This window comes from Protopterus annectens, chromosome 5.part0 (assembly GCF_019279795.1).
Source record: "Protopterus annectens isolate FY-2018-M chromosome 5.part0, PAN1.0, whole genome shotgun sequence".
Lineage (NCBI taxonomy): Eukaryota > Metazoa > Chordata > Ceratodontiformes > Protopteridae > Protopterus > Protopterus annectens.
Genome location: NC_056735.1, coordinates 1,435,446,393 through 1,435,471,255, shown reverse-complemented (window position 1 = coordinate 1,435,471,255; position 24,863 = coordinate 1,435,446,393). Strand labels below are relative to the sequence as shown.

The 24,863-nt window shown below is 39.9% G+C and overlaps 1 protein-coding gene across 5 annotated transcripts in view; it reads left to right on the top strand.

Annotated features, from left to right (window-relative positions):
* The window catches only part of NALCN (sodium leak channel, non-selective), a 3,563,801-nt gene that overhangs the window by 2,014,914 nt on the left and 1,524,024 nt on the right, over positions 1–24,863 (top strand). For all 5 annotated transcript variants that reach the window (XM_044071239.1, XM_044071242.1, XM_044071240.1 and 2 more), the window contains exon 11: positions 20,472–20,603. In XM_044071239.1, the coding sequence (XP_043927174.1) occupies positions 20,472–20,603 (132 nt within the window). The remainder of the gene's footprint in view (positions 1–20,471; positions 20,604–24,863) is intronic.

Here is a 24,863-nt window from a genome sequence, read left to right as displayed (position 1 = left end):
CTAATGCTCTGTATGAACACATACACAAATGCATGGATCTCACCATACCCAATAGAACCAAGACACTCTCCTCCAAAAAATGGAAGCCAGTCTGGTGGTCCCCTGCCATAAACAAACTCTACAACAGAAGGAGGAAACTAATGAGAAATATGGTGAAATCCCAAGACTGGAAAAAACTCCCTTATCAGCCTCAACAAAAAGTTGAGATTCCTCATCAAATCCTCTAAAGCTAGCTATGAAAACAGAATTGCAGCAGATAGTAAAGACAACCACAAGGCCTTCTATGGTTATGTGAAGAATCTCCATGGCAATACCCAGATTTGCTTGGAGCTGTTGCACAATGGCACCTCCTATACCGAGCCAACCAATATTGCCAATATATTGGCTGACAGATTCAGTGCCAACTTTACCCCTCTCTCCCCCACCAAAGAACCAATCACAATATCAGTAGATTGCCAGGCACCCAGTATTACTGCGGCACAGGTTAAAACAGCACTGTCCAAAAGGCCAAGGATACAGCTTCTATGGGACATGACAATATCCCTGTCTGTGTTCTACATGAACTACAGAGTGAACTGGCACCTCACCTGTGTGCCCTGTTCAATCACAGCCTCACCTCAGGCTTTGTCCCTACTAAATGGCGCACTGCTACAGTCATCCCTCTCCACAAAAGAGGAGAGACTACAGACCCTGGGAACTATCGCCCCATTAGCCTGACAAGTCTGATATGCAAAGCTATGGAACACATCATCATGGACCTAATAAACAAAGATATAGGGAGCCTCCAAACTCTGGATCCCCACACAATTTGGTTTTGTGAAGGGTAGATCATGCCTGCTCAACCTGGTCGACTTCTTTGACTCAGTCACCAGAGCTGTGGATGAAGGCAAGGTGGTTCATACAGCCTACCTTGATCTGGTCAAGGCCTTTGATACCATTCTCCACTCAGGAATCATAGAAAAACTCACTAAGCTAGGGATCAACCCCTGTATCACTAGGTGAGTTGCAAATTGGCTCACAGATGGAACCCACGGTGTGAAAGTAGCTGACTCCAAGTCAGACTGTCGATCAGTCATGAGTGGAGTCCCACAAGGTTCGGTCCTGGGTTCTCTCTTGTTTGGTATCTACTTCTCTGAAGTCCAGGCCAACACGAAGGGACTATGGCTGACAGAGTTTGCAGATGATTGCAAGTTGGGAGCCATAATTAACTCCCCAAGTGATATTGACATCCTACAGAAAGGCCTCACTGAGACCAATGACTGGTGTCAGAACCATGGCCTTAAGCTCAATGCCAAAAAATGTGTCGTCATCCCCTTTGGGTAAAACCCGGTTCCCATGAATTACCACATCGATGGTACTCCACTGAACACAGAAGGTGTCATAAGAGATCTGGGAACACAGACTGACAGCAACCTCTGTTTTGACCACCACATTGCCACTGTGGTCAGAAAATCCTTCTATGTGGCACATCTCATTACTAAGGGTTTTGCATCCAGGAAGAAAGAGGTCATTATCTCCTTCTACTCTTCCCTCATTAGGCTACTCATCGAGTACAGTGCCCCTTTTGGCATGTACCTCACTAGACACCTACAACAACTGGAGATGCTGCAGAAATACCTCACAAAGAGGATCTTAGGCCTTTAAACACTTGTCCTATATGGACAGGCTTAAAAAACTCCAACTATTCTCTGTCTCATATCTCCTACTTAGAGGCAATCTCTGCTTGACTTACAAAACCATGTCTGACCCAACTCTGTTAGAAATGCTACATCTAAAGAAATCCCAATCCCTCTGCACTACATGCTCCAGAGACCTCAACCTCATTACCACAAACAACAGAACAAGCTGAAGGGACAGGTTCATAACCTACAGACTGCCCATGCTATGGAATAGACTTCTCATACATGTCAAGCAGCCTCACTAGCCCTTTTCAAGAGAAATCTTGATGAGTGGATGGGAAATAGAAAATTCACCCCGAGGATCACTGTAGTGGCTCTACTTGACAGAGGCACTGGGAACTAAGGTCAGGTGGCACAATGCCAGGATAATACTATGGGCTAGGCTTGTAAGGGCTCCAGGGCCATTAGCCTAGTACACACCTATGAACCTATAAATGTGTGACATTTATTGAATTCTAAAGTGTTTTCTAATGCCTCAGTATATTCTTCCACAGAAGTCTTTCTTTGAGGCCACATGCTATAATGACCAGATCATACTTTGAGGAAGATCATAATCAGCTAACAGGTTAACATCCCTCTGGTGGCATTGTTACCATAAATCTATTAATTTTTGTTATCAAGTTTTTTATCCTCCCTAACGTACAATCTCTAGTAATCAAGACTTCACTCTCTGCTGTGAAAACAAGTTTTCTTATTATGTTGTCAACAATGGGGTTATCTATTAAGGCACGGCCTCTCTGAGTACTTGTCAGCAATATATTATACTTGTCTGCAGTTCAAACTCTCCCCACAGCTCTCTTCCTTTTCTCTTTACACATAGGGGAATAATGAGTGCTATTAGTATGGGGGTTACCATTTGATTAAGGCATTATACTGCCTGTATTGACTCCAGCCTTTCATCTCTTAACTTTCTTTTTGACTCTTGAGTTACTACGTATTGCTAAATTCCTTACTTAGCATGGGCTAATTTCAAATTTGAAAATGTGGGCACAAGTGTAATGTTTGTTCTAACTAGCCAGAGACAGAAGATAGCTAGTACTGAAAAACATGTATTTCTTGGAAAAAATTAACACCAATAATGTGACCAATGAATAGAAGAATGCATATCAGTTATGACTAACTGATGAAATACTTCTGACTTAAGACCATACTGTTAAGCTGAGTCTCACAGTCAACTGGTTAGTCTGTTTATCAGATTAAAAAAAAAGGTTGTTGACAGAGGATTTCTACTAGAAATACCTGAGATATAACCTGATTTTTTTTTCAAATTGTGTAATGGATGTGGAGGGAAATGGAAGCAAAATGTACTTTTATCTACCTGTCTGTCTATCTATATCTATTTTTATTAATAGGGTAGGGTGGGATCTTTACAACCATGACCTAGACAGCAAGCTTCTGCACTACATAGAAAAGAAGGTATGACTGAGCAAAAACATCAGCCAATTCTTTAGAAAAAACAAGGAATGCAAACTAACTGCCTAAGATACTTATATAGCCTAACTGTGGCATAAATCAAACCTAAGACAACAACTCTAATAGAGAAAAAATAAAAAAGGCAAGGGAGATGGTGAATAATAGTATAACAATCTGCACTGACAGTTACACTTTATCTAATATGAAACTCAACTAAATTTAAGAGAATATGTCCTGATTATTTTGCTGCACAAGGAACATGTTAATGAAAGAATTGTTGATTAGTGAAAAAGTCAGTTGTTCTTTGCAGAGTAGAAATATTATCTACTGGTTTCAGAGTGACTACAGGAACACCATATTTTAGTTTTGGGATTTTGTTGTGTTTTTCGGCTTTTCCCGGTTAGGGGTCACCCCAGCGGAACTCCGGTCCGCTAATGATTGGCAGTAGATTTTTATGTGCCGAGTTGCCGGCCCCGATGCACAACCTTCAATGAAGGTATGCCCATTCACACATGACTGTACATAGAAGACGCTCTAGCTGAGAATCGAACAGGATGTCTTACTATGAGGCGACAACGCTACCGCAGCATACAAAATGAAATTCAGAGGCTCTCCTAGGCTCCATATTTTCATGGCATAAAAGTATGAAACGCTGGCTACAATCTAGATGACCTGTGTTTGAGTAATGACTCAGGAGCCAGAATGGTAGCAAGTAGCTGATGCCATCATGTTGGGTAAGGATGCAATCTGGTCTACTTCAGTAGTGACACCTGCAGGACAGAAAGGTGTATGGGATGTGGCAAATGGGTCAAGGTGATGACTGTTTTACATGGCAGTATATTGCATAGACAAAAACACAGCCTATGTGGGAGCATTCATGTGACTTCTGAAGCAGCATTTGCAGAAGTTGTATCCACCAAAGGAAGGATACTAAGTGCATAAAACACAAATGCCCTCACTCAGTACGGCAGCACTGCTCTCAGCAGCTGATTTTCACCTCTTAGTGGAATGAATGAGATGAAATTATTTCATCACAAATGAGAATGGATGGTCTCAAAAGAGAAAGGCCATCACCCTGATAGGGAATGAATGGGCAGATAGGCTCTTGCCCTGAAAAAGAGTGAATCAGTGTACAGAGATGTCACGAGAGGAGGTGTTCATATGGTGAAATGTTCTTTACTCCTTGTCAGTCTTTGTTGTGTATCAAACAAGACACAACTGCCTTTTTAATATTAACTTTGAGTTTATTATTGCAAAACAAGGACCAGACAGCACTGACAGAACTATTATTCTTTTTGGATATAGTATTAGATTAGAAGTTCTTTTTGGATATATTCTGGTTTACAGCCCAGTCTGTAGAAAATTAGGTCATCTGTATACAGTGCCATCTGCAGTTAAGAATATTTCAGTGGCAGATCCTTGGTAAAGAGAAAAAAATAATAGAACCCTCAAGAAACTCAGAATTTAAAGACTTATTTGCCTGAGGAGGAACAACACATACATGGATGGTTTAATTTGCCAGTAGTTTTTAAACCAAGTTAAAGGTTAAAGAAGGTTAAACTTTTTCTGGCTCCGCCAAGTGTGGTCTTCAATTTTTCCCTTAGAACTGTTTTACTTGCAATCTAAACAGCCTATACTCTATCTGAAAAGCTCAGCACTTGCTCCTAAAGCATATTTTACACAGGTAAAGCACTCTTAAACAAAAGAAAGTACTTCATTCACCTAAATTCTGTTGAGTACCCATTTCCCTATAGGTCCTTTCTGACTCAGTTACACAGCAATATTTTTCACTATTTCTAGCATGTCGAAGGGTCAGTTGCTGGCGTCCTCTCCTGTTCAGCTGGTGAATCTGGGAATCTTGAGGCAATGTTACAATTGCCTCATGTATACAGACAACCCTCTCCTCCTCCCAACAAATACAAATATATGCGAGAGATGCAACTATATAGCCAAACTGGAGGCTGAGCTCTCTCAGTTCAGTACTGGCAAGACCAGTCAGGAGGAGAAGGTAACCACGCACACCACAAACCCAGTCTCACATAGAACTATCACAACTGCAAACCAAACACATAAACACACAAAAACATACTCAGAGGCGCTGATTAAAAATCTACCAAAACAACAGAGGCCTCCAAAGCAGACACCCAAGCAACCACCACCTCAAGACATAGCACATGCAACACATAGTTCACAAAGTCAGTGTGCTAAACAGTCACAGCCCTTAAGGCCAAACAACATGCCAGACACACTTGTAATAGGTGACTCCATAGTCAGACACACTGAAGACTGAACAAGGAAAAGGTCACAGTAAGCTGCCTGTCGGGAGCTAGAATCCGCCACATAACACAAGCACTCAGGTCACTCCACAGCAAGTACAAATATGACTCAGTCATTGTACATGCCGATGTGAACGACCTGAGATGTACCTCCCTGGACTACATGAAAAGAGACATAGAGGAGCTCTCTGATTATGTAGCCCAGGCCGGTATGACCCTGACCCTGAGCAGCATCTTACCCTCACCAAGAATGATGCCACAGTACAAAGACAAAATGATCAGTTTTAACAATTGGCTTAATTACTGGTGTCATTCTAAGGGGATCCAATGTCTGTCTGCTTGGGATGACATGCTTGACAAGCCACGCTGCTCAAGGGATGACTTGCACCTGTCACCCTGGATATTGGCCAAGGCTCTTGCCACCCCATAGTGCCTTTTTAGGCAAGGCTCAAATGACAAACCTACCTCCTAGAAAACACAAGTGGAAAAAAACTAAGGGTAATGCTGCTCAATGCCAGAAGTCTAAACCTCAAGATGCATGCCCTCGAAGCCCTCCTCAGTATGGAGAACATCAATGTCTGTGCAGTGACTGAAACCAGGTTCAAGGCTCCTGAGAGCACCCCAGCACTATCAGGTTTTTACCTCATATCATGCTTTCTGGCCCCAAAACTTGGACTGAACCACAAAAGGAGGGGGAGTATCCATTTTCATTAAAGATACCCACACCTCCAGGTTAGTGGCAGCCATCTAAGCATCGGAGACTATCCAGGTGCAACTAACCATAGGCAAAACTGCCTTACAGTTTGTAGCATGCTACAGACCACCCTCTCAAACTCAGGAACCCCACACAGCCTTCCTGAAGACACTGGAGAGTATGAATGTCTCTCCAAATACCATCATTTTGGGAGACTTCAACTACCCAAACATAGACTGGGAACATTATCAAGCCCCAACACCCTAGCCCAAAGGTTCCTAGAATTCATAAACTCAAATGCAATGGAACAACTAGTCACCATTCCCACAAGAGGAGACAATATACTAGACCTGATCATCACAAACATGGGGACAAAATGCTCCACACCGGAAGTATATCCCTCTTTGGTAAGATCAGACCATAAATTAATCTCACTGGAAATCCACATCCCGCCCCCACCCCTGCACAAAAGACCACAGTGAAGAACTTCTCAAAAGCAAACTTCACACTTCTTAAGGCTGAAGTGGTATCCTTCAAGGCCCCTGGGCCAGTGGAAACCACAACCCACACTGCTGAATCCTTTGCAAATGCCTTCTATGGGCACCTTCAAGAATGCATGGATCATGCAATCCCAAATAAAACCAAGACCCATTCCCCAAAGGCAGGCCGGTCTGGTGGACCCCAGCCATAAACAAACTTTACAACAGGAGGAGGAAGCTACTACATGACAGAGCAAAATCCCTAAAAGGGAAGGCATCTCTGATCAGTACTAGCAAAAAACTACGATCACTCATAAAATCATCCAAGGCCAACTTTGAGAGAAAAATCACAAAAGACACAAAAGACAATCACAAGGCCTTCTTTAGCTATGTTAGAAACCTGGGTAGAAACTCCCAGATATGCTCAGAGTTAGTCCAAAATGACACAAAATACACTGAACCCACTGACATTGCCAACATTCTGGCAAACAGGTTCAGTGCAAATTTCTCCTCCCCAAAGGAGAAATAACTATCCCAGCAGAGTGTAGCCTCCCTAACATCTCAGATGCCCAGGTGAGAGCCGCCTCTCTAAAGCTAAAAACACAGCATCAATGGGACTGGATGGTGTCCCGGCTGTGTGCTACATGAACTCCAAGAGGAACTAAACCCACACATAAGGCTGCTGTTTAATCTTAGCCTTACTACAGGATAACGCACTCCAAAGAGTGGCGACGGCAACAGTGGTCCCACTTCACAAAGGCGGTGCTTCTACGGACCCTGGAAATTACATAAGCTTGACGAGCCTGGTCTGCAAAGCTATGGAGAGGATCATTATGGAACTCATAAACAAAGACATTGGGGACCTACAGACATTGAATCCTACCCAATTTGGCTTTGTCAAGGGCAGATCCTGCCTTTGAACTTGGTCGACTTTTTGAAACAGTCACTAAGGCCATTGATGAGGGTAAGGCAGTTCACACAGCCTACCTTGACCTTGCAAAAGCCTTTGACACAATACCCCACTCGGGCATCATAGACAAACTCACCAGCTTAAATGTAAACCCATATGTCACAAGATGGGTTGCAAACTGGCTCAAGGACAGAACCCACAGGGTCAGAGTTGCTGGAGCTATGTCAGACTCTAAGCCAGTCACAAGTGGTGTCCCACAGGGCTCAGTCCTGGGCCCCTCTTGTTCGGCATTTATTTTTCCGAGGTACAGGCAAACATAGGAGGATTGTGGCTGACAAAGTTCGCAGATGACTGCAAACTGGGTGCCATAATTGATACTCCAGCGGACACAAACATCCTTCAGAGAGGCCTCATAGAAACGGATAATTGGTGCCAGAGCCATGGCCTTAAGCTGAACGCCAAAAAATGTATAGTCATACCCTTTGGGAAAAACAAGGTAACAAATTACCACATAGGTGGTAATCCATTAACGGAAGAGGTAATCAGGGACCTAGGGACCCAGGTTGACAGTAACCTCTCATTTGACACTCACATTGCCAAAGTGGTTAGGAAGACCTTCTATATTGCCCACCTTATCATGAAGGGTTTCACATCTAGATCAAGAGAGGTCATTGTGCCCCAGTAATCTTCTCTTATCAGGCCAATGATTGAGTACAATGCCCCATTTGGGATGTATCTCACCCAACACCTGCAGCAGTTGGAAAGACCCCAAAAGTTCCTCACCAAGAGGATAAAGGGTCTTAAACATATGTCATATGCTGCCCGACTGAAAAAACTCCAGCTCTATTCAGTACTCAGAGGTGATCTGTGCCTGACAAGGCCATGTCCAATCTGGAATTAATGGACATGCTCCACCTCAGAAAATCCAAATCCATCAGAGCCACGAGAACAAGAGATTTAAACCTCAACACAGAAATAAATAGGATGTGCTGGAGGGACAGATTCATAACCCAAAGGCTCCCTACACTCTGGAACAGAATCCCAGTCCATGTTAGGCAGAGCCCCTCACTGACTCTATTCAAGAGAAATCTCGAATGGATGGGAGATCGTAGGTTTACCCCGGGGGTCATCTCTGTGTCACTACTAGACAGAGGCACAGTAAACTAAACCCTAAAAGGGCATAGTATTCTCATCCTAAGGGGTGGTGAAAGCCACACACACTCTGGCTAGGCTTATAAATGCCCTAGGGCAGATAGCCTAGTACGAACCTATGAACCTATAAAGGGTCTTGACCCAAACTAATTTCAGTTGTGTAATTGTCTAGGAGTGATTAGCAGTCGCAAAAGGCCTATTAGGTTCCACAACTACTGACCATGTTTGCAGGTATTTTTTAAAGGTAGTAAATATTGCTGGCTAAGTTTGTATATGCAGATCACAGTGTTATGCCATACGCTTCTTAATGTATCCTGTGGACTTGATCGTGCTTTATTTTTCTGGTATATCTGTGATGGGAAATAGGTTTGCTGTGTGGCAAAAAAAACTTTGATACTATTGGGGAGGGAACCCTAGAAAGCAGGAGGATAATGCATGATCATACCTCCCAACTGTATAGATTTTCAAAGAATGCTCAGATTTTCACATTGTGCTTTGTGTCTGTTCCACATAAATCTTGTGATTTTCTGGCAAATCACTGAGGACTGTGACAGACATTTGAGTTCAGAGTTCATTTCCTTCAAAAAATGCATGCTAATACAAACGGTATTATTCTAGCACCTTTCTAAGTTTATAAGAGCATTTTTTTTTAATCTGTCCATATCTGGGGGCCTTTGTCCTCCCATTATTTTTGATTTTGTCCAGATTTCTAATCTAAAAGGTTATGAGGTGTGTGCATGATTATACTTGAACTCAAGTCACCTGGGCCATAGTCAGGAATTTATCTATGCCACTGGTGCAGACTCTAGGATTACGTTTTGATGAACAGGTTTTAAATGTAACCATTTGAAATGTCAGAGCTCACTTAAGGGAGTCAAGAAACATGTAGAATGAATGGCTGAAAGAATGGACTTAATTATACTAAGTCCAAGATGACCATTTCCTACAACATTCTCCTTTCTCTAAGGTATGTCAGTCTTGGAATTGGTATGGTTAAGGGGGCTTGTCCCCCACATTGGGGGGGGTGTGTGCAGGGATGCTTGCCTCCTGTAAAAAGAAAGTAGAAGAGTAATGTTCATGATTTCCTCTTCTCCTACAGTTTCAGTCTGTTTTTGTCTGGATGTCAGCACTCTACATTTTGAGTACTGACGTTTCTACAGGGAGCCATTTCAAACCGTTTTAGGGGATAATTTTTGATGTAGAATAGAAGAAACAGAGAGTTTCAGAGTAAAGATTAGGCTAGTTTGGTGGTATCTTACTGACAGGTGGAATAGGAGAGGAATCTCTGTACTGGAGATAAAATCATTGAAATTGTTGATTAAAGCTTGGCTTAAGGGGAGTTTTTTAATATTGCCACCAGACATTTGAAGAAGGCGACCATGTGAATTCTGTGATCACATTTCTGAAATGATTTGGATGTTTAATAAGATTTTGGTTCCTTCTTAGCTATGAAGCTTTAGTTGTATTAATGGCTATCCAGCAGTTCTTTATGACCTTCCCAAATATTTTAGTCTTGTTCAAAGGTTCATGGGTTCATAGGTAGGTACTAGGCTATCTGCCCAAGGTCATTTATAAGCCTAGCCAGAGTGTGTCAGCTTTCGCCGCCCCATTGATTAATTAACTGAGCTTCTTTCAAGAAGAGCCAATGAAGTGATCCCAGGGGTGTATTTTCTGTTACCCATACACTCATCAAGGTTTCTCTTGAAGAGTGTTAGTGAGGGGCTCTGCCTAATGTAGTTAGGAATTTTGTTCCAAAGCATGGGGAGTCTCTGTGACAGGAATCTATCCCTCCAGCATGTTCTGTTTATTGTTGTGGCGATGTTTAGCTCACTAGACCGAGTGGCTCACAGTGACTTGGATTTCTTTAGGCGGAGCATGTCCATCAATTCTGAGTTGGTCATGGCTTTGTAAGTCAGGCAGAGATCACCTCTGAGTAAGCGATATGCCATTGAGTACAGCTGGAGTTTTTCCAGTCGGGCTGCATAGGACATATGTTTGAGACCAGTAATCCTCTTGGTGAGGTACTTTTGTGGTCTTTCCAGCTGTTGGAAGTGTCTTGTGAGGTACATCCCAAATGGGGCATTGTACTCTATGATGGGTCTGATGAGTGATGAGTGATGAGTAGAGGGGCACTATAACCTCTTTATTTCTAGATGCGAACCCTTTAATAATTAGATGTGCTACATAGAAGGATTTCCTAACTACTTTGGCAATATGATTGTCAAAGGAGAGATTAGTATCTACCTGGGTCCCCAGATCTCTTTTTACCTCTTCTGTTTTAAGGGGGCTGCCACCTATGTGGTAATTCATGGGTGTTTTGTTTTTCCCAAATGGGATGACTATGCATTTTTTGGCATTTAGCTTGAGACCATGACTTTGACACCAGGTGTCCGTCTCAGTAAGGCCCTTTTGGAGAATGTCCATGTCAGCCGGAGAGTCAATTATGGCTCCCAGTTTGCAGTCATCGGCGAACTTGGTTAGCCATAGTCCTCCTGTGTTTGCCTGTACTTCTGAGAAGCATATGCCGAACAGTAGGGTCCCAGGACCGAGCCTTGTGGGGCACCACTTGTGACTGGTTTAGAGTTGGACCTGGAGCCCGCTATTCTTACCATGTGAGTTCTGTCTGTAAGCCAGTTGGCAACCCATCTCATGACGTAGGGGTTTGTGTTCAGGCTGGTGAGTTTTTCTATAATTTCCAAGTGGGGAATGGTGTCAAAAGCCTTGGCAAGGTCAAGGTAGGCTGTGAGAACTACCTTCCCCTCATCTATGGCCTTGGTGACTGTCTCAAAGAAGTCACCCAGGTTTAGTAGGCATGATCTGCCCTTAACAAAGCCGAACTGGGTTGGGTCAAGTGTTTGGAGGTTCCCAATGTCTTTGTTAATGAGTTCCATGATGATGCGCTCCATAGCTTTGCAGACCAGGCTAGTCAGGCTTATGGGGTGATAGTTACCAGGGTCAGTTGTGGCCCCTCCTTTGTGGAGCAGAATAACCGTTGATGTGTGCCATTCTATGGGCATGTAGCCTGTGAAGAGGCTGAGATTGAACAGTGTGTTTAGGTGGGGGTTAGTTCATTCTGTAGTTCGTGCAAGACGCAGCCTGGGACACCATCTTGCCCCATTGATGCTGTGCGTTTGGCTTTTGAAAGGGCTGTTATCACCTGTGCGTCTGTGATTTCTGGAACACTACACTTTTCCGGTATTTTTGTGGGCCCTTTTGGGGGTGAGAGGGGGGGTGAAGTTTGCACTGAATCTATCTGCCAGGATGTTGGCAATATCAGTGGGTTCAGTATATTTTGTGCTATTTTGCACTAGCTCAGAGCATATCTGCGAGTTGCCACTTAAATTCTTGAATCTTTCGAATCCTTGGCTATTTTTCTTTCAAAGTTAGCCTTGGAGGATTTTATGAGGGGCCTTAGTTTCTTACTGATACTAATCAGGGATGTCTTTCCTTCTTGGGATTTGCTTTTTCTCTGAACTAGTTTCCTCCTTCTATTGTATAGCCTGTTTATGGCAGGGTTCCACCAGACTGGTTTCCTTCTCTTAGGGGAGTGAATCTTGGTTTTGCTAGGGATGGCACGATCCAAGCATCCTTGTAGGTGCTCATAGAGTGCATTTGTAAAGATTCCTGCATCTTAGTCACTGTTATCCTTTAGCGTGGGGGCTGTGAAACTTACCACCTCTGTCTTAAGTAAGGTGAAGTTTGCTATAGAAAGGTTTTTCACTGTGGTTTTCTTGGTTGGAAGTGGTGGTGTGGACATCCAGAGTGAATAGTTTATGGTCTGGTCTAACCAGTGATGGGTTGACCTCTGGTGTGGAACACCTGTCGCCCATGTTGGTGATGACCAGGTCCAATATGTTTTCACCTCTGGTAGGGGAGTTTGAGTTGATAAATTCCAGGAAGCGCTGGACCTGGGAGTTTGTACTTGAGTAGTTTTCCCAGTTAATGGTAGGGTAATTGAAATCACCCAAAATCAGGGTGTTCGGTAGGACCTTCATGTTTTCCAGTGTCTCCAGAAAGGTGGAGTGGTGGTCCTGGGTCATGGAGGGTGATCTGTAGCAGGCCACAATTTGCATTGCAGATTTGCCTGATGTTAGTTGCACATGGATGATCTCGGAGGTATCATGCTGCGCCACTAACCTGGAGGTGTAGGTATCCTTGATGAATATGGATACACCCCCTCCTTTTGTGTTTTGGTCCATGTTCTGTGGCCGAAATGTGTGGTATGAGTTGTAGCCCGGTAGTGCTGGTGTGCTCTGTGGAGCTTTGAACCAGGTTTCAGTTACTGCACAGATGTCGACATTCTCCATACTGAAGAGTGCTTCGAGCGTGTGCATTTTGAGATTTAAACTCCTGGCATTGAGTAGCATAACCCTCATTTTTTTATTTGTGCTGTTTACGGAGGTGGGTTTGACTTTTGAGCCTTGCCTAAAAAAAGCACTATGGGGGCAGCAAGAGCCTTGGCCAGTATTCGAAAGCCTAGGGATGACAGGTGCAAGCCGTCTCTTGCGAAACAACAAGGCCTGTCAAGCATGTCGTCCCAGGCTGACAGACACTGGATCCCCTTTGAATGACACCAAAAGCTTAGCCAATAGTTGAAATTGATCATTTTTTCTTTATACTGTGGTCATGGTTTTGTGAATTCTTTTCCATGCAAGCAGTGCTTGATTCCTAACTCTCAAATGTACTTTAAACTTAGGAGTAAGCCAGAGGTATTTGCATCATTTTAATACCCATATCCTGCAGGAAAACAGATAACTTGTGGAATATATCAACTACTGTTGTATGGTTGTATTCTGTGAATAAAGGTTTCCAGTCCGGGTTGACAACTTCTTTAAGGATAATGGCCTCCTTGCCTTCCAGAAATGACTAATTACTATGTGTTATGCAGCTTTTTTTTTAATCACGGTCACTAAGACGTGGTTACATAAGTCTATGAGAAGAACAGTAGCTATATGACATCTATGGGTATTATTGGTAGGTCCTGTGATTATTTGCATTAAATTATAATGTGCAAGCATTATTTCAAGTTGTTTTTGCTAGAACTTGTCCAATCAGATTACATTCTCTTGCCAAAATTAAATACTTTATTTTTTACAACCATGGCATGTTTTGTCATTAAGATTTCCTAGTAAATAGATTTCCTAAAAAATAAATAAATACACACCATTGCATAATTTGGTATGATAATGTCTTGTTAACTGGATAAGTAACCAATGTGACTTAATCTCAAGTTTGGCATATTTATTTGCCATTTTATTTTGTATTAGTTTTATTTTTCACTAGAAGTAATATTGCACTCCCAATTTTATGCCAGGGCTGGTATCAGTAAAACTGATATAACTACAGAGGTAAAAGACTTATTTGAACAAGGATTCTGTTACAGCATGTAGGTCTTGCTGCTCCTAAACAATCCAGTTTTCATATGGGGTTGACTTAATATTCATATTGTTGGCATTTAGGAGGTTAAATGTAATGGTACTTCTTGGAATGAAAGTAGGTGAGACAAGGGGACTTAGATTAGACTTGTATCTCTTGACGTGTATTTTGATAAATGCCAGATAGAGGGCAACCCATAGTTTATTTATTAATTTTATTGGTGAACCTTTCAAGTAATGGTGTAATCTTAACATTTAACTGGATCTTGATAAGCCAAATCCCTTGTTTAACTCATGAATACCTATGTAGTTTGGAATGTCACACAGCTAGCAGCCTACACACCTTGCATTCCAGAGCATTTTCTGAAAATAAATTTAAAAAGGTTAAGATAAACAAATGTAAATATTTTGTGAACAATGAATAGTATAAATAGTAATGTAGTGCATGAAGCATGCTGATTATGCTCCGATATTCAAAAGAATACAAACTTTGCTTCGATCTCGAGGTAAATTTCTTGGCATCCATATCTCAAACATAATCAACGGGTTATCATCCGCAACCCAGTCATAATCCTCCATGTTATCAGCACGAAGTATTACTTTACAGTGATAATAGTCAGTGGATTCACAGTTCTCCCATAAATACTACAACATAATGCACACAAACTCCAAATTGTGTTTATTAATTTTTTACAAACAAATTGTCATATCTTGGAAACTGTACTACCTAGACATATATTGTTAGCACATTTTTGTTAACCAGACATAATGTTTCACATGAAAACAAGAAATTCCTCTGAGTGCTTGTTTATTGAGATATTTACATATGTATGGAAACATATTTTTAATTGCATAATTAGCAATATAAATAACAATGAATATTTCTAAAGTGTGCAATTTACAGTGCAAATATGAAAGGCAGTTTTCTTCAAGAACATCACCTGCTGTCATGCAACAGTTTGTAAGTCCCTTGTTTTTTGAAGTATTAAGTACATATGGAAATACTGTTTATTTTCATAATACTAACAGACAACTAGCAATATCTTATGTATAGTACAATATAAATGGACATTGCTAATGAATGTTCCTGTCTCCCACCATGACATTTCATGCCATGCCACTCAATAACATGAAGGGCTCTCATTTATGAAATATGAACGTAAATATCAACAGATGAATAATAAGTAACAAATTTTTTGATTAATATCTCTACTGAAGGACATCCTAGATTAACAATCTTAGTGACATTTTGTTAATTTGTTACTAAATCTCTGTACTTCCTAATACTGCCTATTATTAGCTGATAAGTCAGTTAATTACAGATGGCAGGCCCAAAAAATGTCTGGACGCCATAAGGAGCTATGGGTGTAAAATGGAAGTATCCAAAAATGGCATTATAGGCTTCAGTTAGTCCAGAGTAACTACCTTTTATAGGGGGAGTACAGTGATAAGCACTGAATAATCATTAATGTTTCACTATTTACAGAACTGGAAATAGTACATTGAAACAAAACCGATTGCTGCATTGTATAACCTAGCAGGAATATTTACATAAGATTGTAGTACAAACAAGGGAGGATTTTAAAGTTAACAGGGATAGACAAGTGATTATAAAATAAGAGATTATGTATAGATTAGTACAAAAACTGAATATGGATGAGGTTTGATAAACAAATCCTGTCAATAACTAAGCAACAGGTTGGGAAAGGATGGGACAGAAGTGTGAGAAGCAACTGTAGTAAAGCTCATGGCAATCATTGCTTTAGGGTCTGTTGTACAATAATGATTTATCCTATTGTGTTTCAGTTAAAAATGTAATTAAGGTACCAGTAGTATAAAAGGTTATCCACTGGAGTAATGGAAAGTATAAATCCTTCAACTCTGTACACTAAGCTGTTTGACTTTGTGAGAGAGCCCCCCCCCCCCCAACACACACACACACACACACACACACACACACACTCCTGCACTTATTTTAACAAACTCTGTGGTCACCCAGCTTAAAATAAATATGAAAGTTATCCTTAAGTATTATGTCAAAACCTCAGTGCTTTCTTTTCTCTGGCATACTGAAGACCTGATGTTAGTGAAAGGGTACTGTATTACATTTATTAATTGAATCAAGTTGTACTATCCCTCACTTATTATGGGAACTATTTGTAATTAACAAATATGTCAAAGCATCAACTTAAAAAATAATGGTTCCCACAACTGTATCTGCAGATCACATTTTTATTCTAACATTTTTTTCACTTTATTTGCTCCTTGTGCCTGCTGCAAAGATTGTACAAATAATAATATTTTATCTTACATATACATTTAAAGTCCCACACGGTTTCTTATTTTATTTTTTTTTATTTCAGGTTACATTGTATTGATGGCCATTTTATTATTTTTATTTATGAATGTGTTTTGAATCTTTTTATACACCACACTCAGCTGCTTTTCTTAAGCTATACTCCTGAACTGTTCTGCATATATATTTTTTCACATTCCAAGAAGCTTTAGTTCTTATCATTTTAAAGTTTTCTTTAAGTTGTGTAAGAAAACAACAGGCTTTTTTATTATTATTACTGTCATTATCTTCCTGTGTATGAACTTAAGTCAGCTTGTAGTCATTAATCAAACTAATCACCTGCTACTACACTTTTCAGTAGTGTTTAGGAGTAACTAATTGCAGTATTCAGCAGTGCCCACCCAGATTGCTTTGCTATGATGTTAATCCAAAGCATTTCTATTTATAAAACAAAGGAACATCTTGTTCTGAACTATTTTGGTCCTCCTGCCCTCTCCAGTAGGCATCTGATAGATTGAAGTATCCTATGATTATAGTCCTTTTATTGTATGTATCACTGATGATTCAACATTATGTGAAGTAATGGTCTATAACATGTTTTACAAGTGTGATTCTTGTGTCTATAATCATTTATGTGAGTCACAAAATTTTCCAGCTGGCAGGGGTAGATTGTTGCTTTTTCTTACCCCAATGTCCTGAAATGTCTCTGATAAACTTAAAGAAATTTGTTTCAAAATAACATTGCGGCTGTATGTCATGCTTAGTATAGATTTTGCAAGCCGTTCATTTCCATGCAGTATGATTACAATTTTACGTTGAATCTGTTTCAGGACAACAATGCTGATCAATTAAAATATATCTGAAATCTTATTCATATAATGATTCGCATATGTTCAGCTTAAAAAGTAACTTTGCTTGTTGCAGTCAGCATCTTCTTTAACATTCTCTGAAAAGGTTTCCGATTTATTTTTTTTCCATTTTTTCAGGATGGTTTATATCAAGTTTGCTTAAGCTGGCTACCATTTCTTAAATGCCTTCTATATACAAGCATACCCACATTTTTACTTCAATGCTGCACAATAGTATAAGACAATTAATCAAGTCAGCACCTTTGGTTTGATTCTTGGCTGGGATGTCTTCTGTGCATAGTCTGCATGTCCCCCCTGTGGGTTTTCTCCTGGTGCTTCAGTTTCCTCACACATTCCAGATACATGCATTAGGTGGATTGGACACACTAACTTGCCCATACATGTGAGTGTGTGTACTGAAGAACAACCATAGCAGGGTTAGTCACCTGTTGGTTTGAACATTGGCTGTAAATGGTGGTCAATCCCTGACTATGTTGTATCTTTTGGCTTTTCCCGGTTAGGGGTTGCCACAGCGGAACTCCAGTCTGCTAATGATTGGCAGTAGATTTTTACGTACCGAGTTGCCAGCCCTGAAGCTCAACCTTCAACGAAGGTACACCCATTCATGCATGTCTCCACACAGAAGACACTTTAGCTGAGAATCAAACAGGACAACATCTTACTGTGAGGTGACAACGCTACCGCAGCACCACCACCGGAGTTTTTCCCTGTCTATATGTGCAAAAATGGTAATAAGGTGGTTGTGTAGAGATGGAATCAGATTAGCACCAACATAGTGGGCTGTAATATTTGTACTTATGTTGCTGTCACCCCTGCTGCTGCATGGATTGAGCTCCTAATTGAAATTAAAATTATCCAGATTTGAAAACTGAGGCAGGTGCTAGAGGAGTTGGACAGTGTTCAGGGTGGATGGAAGAAATGTCTGGATGCCACTGCTACCATAATGAAGAGTGCATCATTCTCCTTAGTATAAGTAGGATACCACTACTACCATAATGAATAGTGCATCATTCTCCTTAGTATAAGTAGGATACCACTACTACCATAATGAATAGTGCATCATTCTCCTTAGTATAAGTAGGATACCACTACTACCATAATGAAGAGTGCATCCTTCTCTTTAGTATAAGTAGGATACCACTACTACCATAATGAAGAGTGCATCATTCTCCTTAGTATAAGTAGGATACCACTACTACCATAATGAAGAGTGCATCATTCTCCTTAGTATAATAGGATATACTACTACCATAATAAAGAGTGCATCATTCTCCTTAGTATAAGTAGGATACCACTACTACCATAATAAAGAGTGCATCACTCTCCTTAGTATAAGTAGGATACCACTACTACCATAATGAAGAGTGCATCATTCTCCTTAGTATAAGTAGGATACCATTACTACCATAATGAATAGTGCATCATTCTCCTTAGTATAAGTAGGATACCACTACTACCATAATGAATAGTGCATCATTCTCCTTAGTATAAGTAGGATACCACTACTACCATAATGAAGAGTGCATCATTCTCCTTAGTATAAGTAGGATACCACTACTACCATAATGAAGAGTGCATCACTCTCCTTAGTATAAGTAGGATACCACTACTACCATAATGAAGAGTGCATCATTCTCCTTAGTATAAGTAGGATACCACTGCTACCGTAATGAAGAGTGCATCATTCTCCTTAGTATAAGTAGGATACCACTGCTACCGTAATGAAGAGTGCATCATTCTCCTTAGTATAAGTAGGATACCACTGCTACCATAATGAAGAGTGCATCATTCTCCTTAGTATAAGAAGGATACCACTACTACCATAATGAAGAGTGCATCATTCTCCTTAGTATAAGTAGGATACCACTACTACCATAATGAATAGTGCATCATTCTCCTTAGTATAAGTAGGATACCACTACTACCATAATGAAGAGTGCATCATTCTCCTTAGTATAAGTAGGATACCACTACTACCATAATGAAGAGTGCATCATTCTCCTTAGTATAAGTAGGATACCACTACTACCATAATGAAGAGTGCATCATTCTCCTTAGTATAAGTAGGATACCACTACTACCATAATGAAGAGTGCATCATTCTCCTTAGTATAAGTAGGATACCACTACTACCATAATGAAGAGTGCATCATTCTCCTTAGTATAAGTAGGATACCACTGCTACCATAATGAAGAATGCATCATTCTCCTTAGTATAAGTAGGATACCACTGCTACCATAATGAAGAGTGCATCATTCTCCTTAGTATAAGTAGGATACCACTACTACCATAATGAAGAGTGCATCATTCTCCTTAGTATAAGTAGGATACCACTACTACCATAATGAAGAGTGCATCACTCTCCTTAGTATAAGTAGGATACCACTACTACCATAATGAATAGTGCATCATTCTCCTTAGTATAAGTAGGATACCACTGCTACCATAATAAAGAGTGCATCATTCTCCTTAGTATAAGTGGGATACCACTGCTACCATAATGAAGAGTGCATCATTCTCCTTAGTATAAGTAGGATACCACTGCTACCATAATGAAGAGTGCATCATTCTCATTAGTATAAGTAGGATACCACTACTACCATAATGAATAGTGCATCATTCTCCTTAGTATAAGTAGGATACCACTACTACCATAATGAATAGTGCGTCATTCTCCTTAGTATAAGTAGGATACCACTACTACCATAATGAATAGTGCATCATTCTCCTTAGTATAAGTAGGATACCACTACTGCCATAATGAAGAGTGAATCATTCTCCTTAGTATAAGTAGGATACCACTACTACCATAATGAATAGATTCTCCTTAGTATAAGTAGGATACCACTACTACCATAATGAATAGTGCGTCATTCTCCTTAGTATAAGTAGGATACCACTACTACCATAATAAAGAGTGCATCATTCTCATTAGTATAAGTAGGATACCACTACTACCATAATGAATAGTGCATCATTCTCCTTAGTATAAGTAGGATACCACTACTACCATAATGAATAGTGCGTCATTCTCCTTAGTATAAGTAGGATACCACTACTACCATAATGAATAGTGCATCATTCTCCTTAGTATAAGTAGGATACCACTACTGCCATAATGAAGAGTGCATCATTCTCCTTAGTATAAGTAGGATACCACTACTACCATAATGAAGAGTGCATCCTTCTCCTTCTTATAAGTACAACTTCTAGAGAAGATGGGGGAGGGCAGCATAGTTTACTGTTAATTAAAATGATACTGTATTATATTATGCATGGTTTTACAGAGTTGCATAACTGAGTAAATAATCTTTTTTTCTAATACAGAAAATGATGAGGTCTTCAGTTTTCCATATGTTCATTTTGAGCATGGTTGCTGTGGATGTTATTGTGGCTGCTAGTAACTACTACAAAGGGGAAAGTTTCAAGAGACACTATGATGAGTTTTATCTTGCAGAGGTAAGTTTTTTAAAAGTTATATCCTGTCACTTTGTAAGAGATAAAAAGGAAATTCAATTCATTTTTTAGATAAATTTCTGATTTGCCATCCATTGCATCTTCTATTTCAAAACACAATACGTCTTACACACACTGCAGTGTGCCCCAGCAAAGCACTCTAGCTAGAAAACTATAACTGATTCCTAATCAAAAGTTTTCTGCTTGTATCATGAAGGGGATTTTTTGGGTAAACTACCAGAGGTAATGCTAAACTCGGCAGGTAGTACAAAACTGCTTACGTAACCATGCTGTTAAGGAGAGCTGACGGACTGGTATATAATCTGCTCATTAAATGCTTTGGTTTTCTAAGCACAGTCACAACTACTTTTCTTTGTAGTTACTGAACAACTTAATCAGTGTGATTTTTCATTCTCAAACAATGTTGTTAAGTTATACCTCATCTCTACCTACATTACAGTACTTTAACTGTTGTAAGGTATAAGTACGTTTTTGAAAATCAAACACTATCATTACGCAGTGAGGATGGATAGTCATGGCCTGGTAATAAAATAGTCATTTTTTATGAAGAAGTTATGGTTTATTTTACGTGTTTATAATATATCTATCCATGTTTATATATATATTTATATATATATATATATATATATATATATATATATATATTTTTTTTTTTTTTTCATGTGGACATCCCATGTACATATTTAGAATAGTTTTTGAATATGTTTATTTGTTTATTTTTGTCTTTGAGGGCTTAGGCATTATTGTCTAGAGTCCAGAAACTAATACATTTTCCTTTTATTTTCATATCAGTTAGCAGTATCATTTTATAGTTATTTTGTATGAATTTATATTACCATATTATATCATCTGTGAGACATTACATTCATTCTAGGTAAAGTTATACATGTAAAGCCACTAATGAATATATATATATATATATATATATATATATATATATATATATATATATGTTATAATTCCTCAGACACAGATAGCTTTGATGAAATAATGTGCAGCACATACTTTTTTCTGTAGCTCTCTTAGCCTTATTACATCCGTGGGAGGCAGAGTGTAGATGTAGGTTACATTATGAGTGTTGCAAAATGGATGTCATGTGTTTCCATGGAATGCAGGGCAAAAGTATTACACAAACAAGTTGGCAAACATGAAACAAGATTAATAAATGAGCACAATAGACAACAAGGACATGTATGTAATGAAGCTCAGAGTTGATGCTGTTACCATCGTGCAGTCACTCTGCTGTGGCACTGTTCTTATTCTCCTCATTAATTGTGTGACAACAGAATTTCGTTCTTTTTCATTTTACAATAATCTGAAGTGCTTTGGCTTGTGCAATTTTAAACAACTGAAGTATTATAGAAATGTCATATAATTTCTTAATTATATATTTTAATTGTGACATTATGTTTTCTTAATTTTTGCTTTCACAAGCAGTGTTCAACCTTATTTGTTTTACATTTATACTACTTATCATGGATGCAGTCTTAAGCATTGTGTATATATTCTTCTCCAATATACTTTATCTTTTATTATCCGCATCATTGTGCTGGCTAATCTGGAGTAAGTCTTTGCATCTCTCTCTTCTTCTAGTATGGTACATATTTGATTATACCTTATTGTACAGGAGAAGATGCTGCATTTTCAGCCACAGTAATAGATTTGTAACATGTGCACCATCCCTTCATGTGAGTATGGATATGGTGTGCTACCAGCACATATCATATTCCTACTGAATATCACACAACTAATGTATCAGATTTATATTGATTCTGGCTAGAGGCTTTCCCAGTTCCCGCCTGTCTTGCTTCACAAAACATATAGGTGATGAGTCTGAGCAAGGTTTGATGCTGAGACCGTTAAGCAGATTTAGTCTTTATGGAATTATGTTAAAACTGTATGAAAGAGAAAATCCTATGCACTATGGACAGAGACTATTCCTATACTGTCTGTATTGCTTCTTATCTTTAAAACATCCAGGTAGAAGCAGTCTTCTGATACACTGCTGTGGCTCAGAGACAGGATCCTGATATAACTTTTGTGTCAGTTTTCGGGAGCTCATATATCTGCATGTGTATGTGCTTCTGTCAAGTTTACTGCTTGTCTTTTTGTTAATGCATTTGTTGGCTGCACAACATACTGGCAAGGACCTACTTGTGGACAGCTATATGGCAAGGCTGTTATTTCTTGAGTTCCTCACTGAGTAGTTGCACACGGTTTAGCATACAGTAAGAAACACATTCATTATAAGCAAACAAGAAGGATGATTACTACTTTTTTTTTTTTTTTTTTACAGATTCTTAGTGAAACCCGTCTTTGGCTCTTTTTTCTTCCCTCCTGGAAAAAGTATAATCTTACATTAGATTTTCTTGGTAGATATGCCATTTATCTTTCCTTCCTTTGTTAGAGTGCACCTCCTCATCCACTGTAAAACAGAAGGAAAAACTCAGTACTGTTGTAGACATGTTAAAACAGTTGGAAAAATGCTTATGGCAAAACTCAGGCTCTCATTCCCTAACCGCTTTTATTCAGTGGATAAGCAGATCAGAGTGGTGCTGTCAGAGGTCACTTTATTGATGTCTGCACTGCTTACAGAGAGGGTGAGACCAGCTGTGGCATCACTCTTCATCCTTCCAAGCTTCTGCCAGGTATCCAGCCATATGCAAAGGGCCACCATACTGGCCCAGCAAGTATTCCTTATAGTCCTTGTTCAGGAAGAACAAGAAAATCTTTGGACACATTAGACACCATGCAGGAGCACTGCATCTAAGAAAGCCATCTTCATTAACACAGGTCTGCACAAGGTTCAAAACAGTACTTTTATGCACACGTGCACATTCAGACATCTTGTGAAGGGTACAATGGAGCTGTAACAAAAACACTTGAAGCTCAGGGTAACCATGCAATGAGCTCCAAAAAAAAATCACAAATCACCATAGTGTGTATGTGTCCCCAGCCTCAGGATGAGCAGGGTCAAGCAAGCTACTACTGCTTTGTGTGGATAGTTTGGTGCATTAAGGGAATAATTCAGAGGCAACCACATTAATTTTGCTCAGTAACATATCTACCATGCCAAGAGGCCCATGTTATCATGGTATAAAACAAGAATGCCTTATTTGAGAGACCTCACAAAAAGGACCAGCTTTGAAATCAGGAATTTTCTAAATTAATACACTGGACTTTGCATGGGCATACTGATGGAAGATGAGACACCTGGTAATGTTCTCCTGCAGTGTACTCAACACCTACGGTGATAACAACAGCAGAGACACAAAATAGAACTGCATGGAAAGGTGGGAACAAAACACAACACAATAGCATGACATTATCATGTCCAATTTTTGGATGAGGCAGACTGGGACTCCACACACATCAGGCAGGACATGCCACAATTGACATAATGGCCCATTTACATAGGGTGAGGTGTGAAAATGTTATTAGTGGGAACAGGGTATGCAGAGATATACAGGGGTTTAACACACTGCTGCAGAAGTAGGTGTCATGCTAGCATTACCTTTCCTGCAGCTTGTAGTAGAAAGATTATGGGGTGGGGGTGATCACAGACACGTAGCCACCATACTGAATAGTGTCATATGGAACAGCCACAGACAGCTGTGGAACCACACTGACCAAAATACATAACCTACAAGTATACGCATCTTTTCATGGGCCCACAAGATGGGTGATGACTGGAAAAGTTATTCAAGAGACTGAGGTACTATTCAAGTTCTCTACACAGATGGCATGTATATCCTGGCCAAAAGTAAGGCAGGAAAAGGGGTGGCATGGAATGATGCAGGATATATTTTTGCTCTAGGTGGGCATAATAAAAGTCTATATAAAGTTTGGTTAAGGGTAACTGATATGATATTATATGCCAAGAATAAGGATATATACCAGGGTAATGTCCTATACAGGTAGGTGATGACCAACAAAGATGCAGGTCACAGAGGTGGGGGACTTCTTGGTGTCCTTGTCTGATATGTGGAGCAGACCCTAGTACCCATTAGTTGCTAGGATGTAGTAGATGGACTGTTGCTGGCCACACTTGCATCTGTTTGATGTCCTACAGGTAAGTAGGCTAGTGATAGCGCTTGCATTGTCATATTTTGCAGTCCACTACATGTTAACCATGACTTAATCAGCAAAAAGCTTTGTCATATTTGTCCTCCAGGTACCTCTGGTTTGCAAATGTAGCATCCTGCACAAAAAGTTATGTATATGTCCACATGTTATTCACAG